This window comes from Sitodiplosis mosellana, unplaced genomic scaffold (genome assembly GCF_009176505.1).
Source record: "Sitodiplosis mosellana isolate CC-2019 unplaced genomic scaffold, AAFC_SMos_1.0 Smas_scaffold_6226, whole genome shotgun sequence".
NCBI lineage: Eukaryota > Metazoa > Arthropoda > Insecta > Diptera > Cecidomyiidae > Sitodiplosis > Sitodiplosis mosellana.
Window position 1 is genome coordinate 3,038,231 of NW_022601467.1, and position 7,607 is coordinate 3,045,837.

The window sequence follows — 7,607 nt, forward strand, 5'->3', positions numbered from 1 at the left end:
GAAAAATCAGTTGAGCCAATGATTGAATCGGTTGAGGAAAAACCAGTCGAGCCAATGATCGAACCGATTGAAGAAAAGCAAGTCGAGCCAACGGTCGAACCGACTGAGGAAAATGAGCCGATTGAATCAGTTGAGGCAATTCAAATTGAAACAGTAGCGGAACCAACTCAAGCCGAAACAATTCAAACGGAGCCAACTCAAACGGAGCCGATTCAAACGGAGCCAACTCAAGCCGAAACAATTCAAACAGAGCCAACTCAAACGGAGCCGATTCAAACGGAACCAATTCAAACGAAACCAATTCAAACGGAGCCAACTCAAATGGAACCAATTCAAATTGAGGCCATCAAACGTGTCGACGAAAAGAAAATTGAACCAACCGTCGAATCAATTGAGCAAATTCAAATGCAACCATCGATCGAACGTGTATTATCAAGCGAACCACTTGAATCAAACGAACAAACCGAAAAGGTCGAGTCACCTGAAACAATCGAAACAATCAAGCAAATCGAACCAACGGTTGAATCGCCACAACCGTCGATTGAAAGCACACCAGTCACACCGCCACCATTGGCAATGCAAACCGATGAAGTTGCAGAAACAGAAGAGGCGCCCAAAGAAATTGAGCAAATCTTTTTGGAAGAGCCACAGCCAGAGTCAATGGACGATGGATCACAAAGTGTTGATCAAGCAATCACGTCACAAACGGCCTCAATTCAATTGGCAAGCGATGCGGAACCAATGCAAGTGGATGAAGTCAGTGTCGAAAACAAAGTGCAACAAATTTTGCCAGAACAACCCGAAATATTAGAATCGTCGCCAAAAGAAGCTGAAAAGTCAACGTCAAAGTCAAAATCACGATCAAAATCGAAGAAGGAGTCAAAAGAAAAATCATCATCAAGATCAAGATCAAGATCGAAATCCAAATCAAAATCAAAGTCAAGGTCACGCAAGAAGAAAGATGAAATCGTCGACTCAAGTGCACCGCTCGATTACACGGTGAAACCGTCCAAACCTGAAGCGGATATCGAACAAGAACCGATTTCAATTCAAACAATCGACGAACCAGTACAGCCAATCAAAGAGTCTGAAGAATTGCCAATTATTGAACAGGAACCAGAACCAGAATCTGAACCCGAAGCAATTGAGCCAAAAATTTTTGATGTTCCAAGTGTTTCAATTGAATCTCAACTTGAAGAGCCATCAACTGAAGGTGAAACAGTGCAAGAAAAACCAAACGAATCAGAGCAACAGCCTGAAATAATTCAACCATCAACGATATCAGCAGTTCCAGTATCAACAATCGTTGCACCAATCGCCACTCCAGTCGCTGTGATTGCATCACTGCTTCCGCCACAAATCGACAATCCAGAAGTGCTTTCAACTGTGCCGCTCAAATCAACCGAAAGTAAGAGCATCGAAGATTTGAGCCAAGGTTTCTTTTATCCACATATCGTGAATTCACAACAATTGACACCGTTGAATTTCAGTAAAAGCAATGAACAGTCCGTTGTTAAAGAGCCAGTAATCAAATCGTTAACACCCATTCCAATCGAATTGCTAAAAACGCCATCCGCGACGACTAAAACCACACAAGACATCGAACCAAAATCGCCATCACCAACAATGGAACGCGAGCCAAATATTTCAGTAAGTGTGATAATGCCCAACCCAGATGTAACACCAATTGATTTATCACCCGTGAATCTTTCGTCTGAACAAAAGGCAAGTGGTCGAAATTCGGGCTCTGGCCGTCGAACCAAACCCACCAAAGTTGTAAAGAGTTATTCATCGGTGAAAGATGCCATTAACAATTTGGATGTTTTGGCTGAGGCGGCTCTATTTGCCGAGCAAATTCGAAGCATATCAGGTGGTAATTCTATTGCACTAAAATTGATTGAGCCAATTGATGAAAGTCAGGCTACGGCATCATCGCTTGATGTAACGCCAACAATAACACCGACCACAAGCTTTACACCAGTTATTGACGAACAGCAGCCAAGCACAAGTGGCGTGTCAACACCAAAAACCGAAGAACCAACAAGAAAGTCGCGATCGTCAAAGGCTGAGAAACAGAATACAGTTTCGTTGCGTAAATCGACTCGCATCACACCAGCGCGTCAAGCGAAAGAGTCGGCCACCGATAAAATGGGCGAAGAACGACGCAGCTCAAGACGTGGCAAAAAGATTCAAGAATCGGAAGAGGAAATCATCGATTACGATCAAACGTTGGATAAATTGAAGAAAATGACGGAAAAGAAAAAGGCAACGATTTTCCGTGCCGTTGACACAATCACCGAAATCAGCCCGTTCAAAATTCAACCACCAGCCGAAGCGCCACAAAAGAAAGCCAATGAAACGTATGTACAGAAACCGGTTCGTGAGCAAGCATTGAAGAGTCATCGATTGAAATCGCGAAAGGAAGAGAAAAGCTCGTCCTCGTCGTCGTCATCAAGATCAAAGAAGCCAGAAAAAGGAAAGGAAAAGGAAAAAACGAAGCGAGATCGATCAAGATCGTCACGCGATCGTTCGCAAACTTCATTGTCACACAACGAAAGCGATGATATGCAAAGTGCTGGTGAAACAAGCAACGAACAAGACTTCCTTGCCGCTCTCAATTTAGTTGAGCGTAAGAATGCACTGAAACGGTCTCGGTCCGAAGTCGAATCACCGTCACCGAGAGACCAAGAAGATAGCGTACCAGCGCCGGAAACAAGCACTCGCAAGAGTAAGCGCAGTAAAAAGTTGCATCACAGCCACAGTTTGGATAATGTGCTATCGGATAAATCGCATAAATCCAATGTCAAGGATGTGTTCACACCGGAACCAAGTCCAAAGCACGACGATACCACTTGTTCTATGGATAGCACTTCGACGAGTGTAAAATCATTTGCATTCTCAACACCATCGAAAGAGCCGCGACCATGCATGGAGAAGAAACTGTCCACGGATGAGAATAAGTACATGTCACCGTTGGAAATGAAGAAAGCATTCGTATGCAAATGCAATTTGGATCGTGATCGCATACTGAAGCGCATCAAACAGTTTAACAATAAAGTTCCATCGCAACGAAACGATGACGATGTGGTGGGTTTGATCACCGATTCAATACCAAATGATTACATGGAAACCCGAACAACACTCATCAAAATCAAGAAAATCTTTTTCCAGCGTTTCGTCGATTTGATGCAACAGCTCAATCTGAACATCCCATATTTGGATGAAGTACAAGAAAAGCTTCGTGGCTTGCATCAGATTATATCGATTGACAATAAGATTTTCGATGATGTCAACGAATCATATTCACGCATGAAAGACTGTTACATAAGTACCTCAAACTTGACATACACATCGCAATCGAACAAGTACTTGGAAAACTTTGAAAAGTTCCTGCGATGGTGGTCGCGTAAATTCAAATGCTATTGCACGCCAATACAGAATAAAAAGTATTCCAAGAAATTCTACGACACCGAAGAGTCCATTTCAAGTGATAGCAATAGTCAAGAGAAGGACTACTCATTGGCAAAACAATCGCCGCGTAAGACAAAGAAAGGTGACGATGAATCGCAAGTCACAACGCCCACAAAAATTGTACCTGAACCACCATCCATTCCAATCGATTCAAATGCAGCGCTTCCGTCGACGGCAGTCGCTCCAATACCAATGTCCGAACAACCACCACCACCGCCACCAAAAACACCCGAAATCCATGTCACCACGTCACCTGTCGCTATTGCTGCAACCACATCAACACCAACCACATCCACACCACCAGTACCTGCATCGATTCCATCGTCAACCGATCCTCAATTCAGTTTGCCCATTGATCCGGCCAACACGATCATTTCATTTCCAAACTTTATATCCGAATCGGCGGACATTGAAATTACGAAAAATCCATCGCCACCGCGATACGGCAACGACGATTCATTCTCAAAACTTGAAATCAATTCAAGTGTGGATGGCATTGAGTTCACATGTTTCGACGATCAATTGCGACAAATCGAAGATTTTCCTGCAAGCAAACCATTCGATCCGGAAGATATATCAATGTGTGATATGCCCATCGAAATACCCGAATCGAACAACCATGCTCAAATTAGCATCGAAGAAACATCGGCCATGTTCGATAATTATAATAGTGGTGGTTTCAACGATCGTGCCGATCCAACTATGGCTACGGGTATGTTGTTTGCAACACGACCCGATCAAGTGATGTCCGTGGAAGAGGCATTCTTCCCACTCACCGACAATCACATGACCCACATCAATTCCATGGGCAATATTTATCGGTGTGCGGCACCGAAAGAAATTCTCGATCCGTCACGCATTGCGAAGAACGGCAAAAAGCGTTCCAATTTCACCGTTAATCAAACATTCGAGCCACAACAGCCGCAACCAAATCAAGCGGCAAACAAATACGACACCTACTCGAATGCCGATAGCGATAACATGAATGTGTCGGAAAATATGGACGATATGTATGATTATTTGGAAACAGATCTATTTGACTTTGACTACCAAATGCGACCGTTTGAAATGCACGAGAACAGTATTAAATCGAATGCGATTGCGTGTAAAGTGATCCAAAATGAAAATATTCCATGCAATAACAATGACAATTGCGAACCGTTCGATTCAAAAAACGAGCTAACGTCTAAAACCCCAACCAAAGACGTTGATTTAAATGTACCGGTCGAAAGTTCACCAAATAATAATGCACCGATTGAGAGTCCCGTTGCTCCAAAGTCAACATCAGCTGCCGACACAGAGCTGAGCGACTCGTCAATGGGCTATGAACAATCGAAAATTCCGTATGAAGAGATGATACCATACGATCCCGATCCAACGCGGGGCCTCGATCCCGAGGGAAAACTGTTGCTAACATCGGCACCAGTTGAACCGATGGACGAAGAGCATACGGTGCCGAAAATCGAAGAATTCCCATTCAAACAACCGTCCGTACCGTACACAAATGGCTCGAGCAGTCGCAGTCATTCGTCAAGTAGACATCACAGTTCCGAAGGTCACAAATCCCATAAATCGAAGCGAAAAAACCAGCAAGTCGCCGGCGATGAAGCTCCATCAAAATTTTTTAGATCAGGCAGCCGAAAAGGTGGACCCCCTTCTTCGACCGGTGACAATTTCAACGTACATGTCATTCACTTGCTGCAATCAAAAGGCGTCCAAAAATTTCCAAAAGAATCGCAAAAATTAGATAACGATGAAATTGATGAGTGTGACGGTGAAAATGATCCGTATGCGCCAGCATCGCCAAAATTTCACATCAATGTTAAAGAAGTGCCGCCACCGACGTACATAATCAAAAATATCCATGTGTACACCAATTCAAAGCACAAATCATCGCGAAAATCATCGAGCAAATCGATGGGTAAATCGAGCAAATCGAGTAAATCGTCGAAACATCATCATCATCATAGCCAAAATCACAAAAGCCACGGCCACAGTCACAGTCATAGCCATAGCCATAGCCATAGCCACAGCCACAATCATCATCATCACAGTAGCAATTCGGAAAAATCGTCCAACAGTGAACGTGAAGCGAAAATTTTCAAAATCAAAATCAAAACATTGCCACCGACTGATGAGCAAAAGGCACGCAAACGACGTGAAAAATTGTATCATGATTCATCAGAAGAATCTTGGGATGAAGACGAAGAGGAAGAGCAAGACAGCGATGCTCGTTGGCAAGCTGTCCGTTATAGTTAAACATCCACAGCGCATCTTTCATTCGTTCTCTTTCTATCCCTCTCCATGTTATCGTTTACCGATAGAAACACCAAACAAATTGTTTTTTTTTTATTTGATTGACGCGATAGATATGAGTAGGATACAACATATTGCTGTATGCACAATAAAATCACCAAGGAAAATTTTTAACAAACATTGTGGTTTGGGTACGCGTCGTTCTGTCCATCCTGACTCCGAATTTCTGTTCTGGTCTATTGTCTCAAACTGTATTTTCATTCTACTGTGTTTTGCATCCTCAATTGCATCGAGCTTTGACCGAAACGAGATGTGTGCTTGTTATATCCATTTTATATATTTATCTTCTTTTTCTTTAGGTGAAAATTTGGTTATCGTTTCTTGATTTCGTTTGTTGTGAAGGTTGCATTGAGAAAGAAAAAATTAAAGCTAAAAAGCAAAAATCGTCCAGTACGATTCCAACAGTCAACAATCAACAAATTTTGGCTACATGCGAAGCGTAAGAGTTACATAAATTTATTATCTCTACAATTTTTTTTTCCTATTTTCATTTGCATTTGAAAAACAAACAAAATATTTCTCTTTTTTATGTTCAAATTGTTAAATCATATTCACAAATTTTTTTTTTTGTTCAAATATCTGAGTGAGATATCTTCGAATGCATGCATCTAAATGCACAACAAAGAGCTAATTCTTCACGTTACCTCAGATTTACTTACAAAACATATTGTATATGATTTGTCCACATTTATTGTTTTTTTTAACGTTTAATTGACATTTAAACTGATTTTAATTTTGAGACAACAATATGGAAGAAGAAAAACTGATGCGGGACAGTAAAGTTTCACTCTGTTGGTGTGAACAACTCCAAAAAACAAACAAAACAATTGTGTATATACTAAAAAATATCAATATCTATATAAATTTAATAGAATTGAAAAGAAACAACAAAAAAAAAACATGAAAATTAGTGTTCGTAAAAATGGAAGAAAAAACAACAACAGGAACAAAAAGAAAAATGGGTGGAAAATCAAATACTGTCTATTTTCCTTCGACAACGTTTGTTCTCCGTTCAGTTCTGACATTAGTAATTGTATATAAATAAGGAGTAAAATTTAAAGAAAAAAAATAACTGTGATTAACTGAAATTAATAAAAGTGTAAAGGAGTTACAACGTACTAATTATTTGTAAATTTCAACAAACAAAACATGCCGATGCAGAGAAATGCATCCGCAACTACTATTAGAACTGCAAACAAATGAACATTTTTATGTAATAATTAAAGAAAAAATCAACAACAAACATGAGTTACTACAGCGTAAATAGTGACACGATTTTTGTTTTCGTTTCTGATGTAAATCAAACACACAATAAGGAATAAAATTTAATTTAAAATTAGCTAGTGCATTTAAACAATTGAATGAATTCAAATACAAACAAAAAAGACGAAACGAGAAAAAAATAAGAGAGAATTGTGCGCGAACACAAACGTGATTTGATTGTAATAAATTGAATTCGACTACAATAAATATTGGTGCGTATCCAAAAATCGGCAAGATGTCAAATTTGATCTGAGATGGACTTGAAATGTGTTATCGAATCGACTATTTACCACCCCATCCAACCCAAATACCAACATTTATTGTAAGTTTCATTATTTCAACAACAAATTTTGTCGTAATTTTTCGTTGTTTAATTTACAGCCAACAGAAACACACACACAAAATAACAAAAAGAAAATTACATCTCACTCACGACAAAAAAAAAAATTATTCTCGTTTCTAAATTTTTCCACAACGAAACCAATGTTTAGAGTTTTCGATTAGTTTTCCAATTGGTGCGATCCAATGCCTGCCTAAACCAAATGTGGTGTTGCACA

At 40.2% G+C, this 7,607-nt stretch overlaps 1 protein-coding gene across 1 annotated transcript; it reads left to right on the forward strand.

Moving 5' to 3' along the window:
• The first annotated feature begins 6 nt into the window (after nt 1-6).
• LOC129578572 (mucin-2-like) lies at nt 7-7,126 on the forward strand. The gene has a single exon (XM_055467339.1). The coding sequence runs from the start codon at nt 19-21 to the stop codon at nt 5,728-5,730; it is 5,712 nt and encodes a 1,903-aa protein (XP_055323314.1). The 5' UTR covers nt 7-18; the 3' UTR covers nt 5,731-7,126.
• Nucleotides 7,127-7,607: the final 481 nt, after the last annotated feature.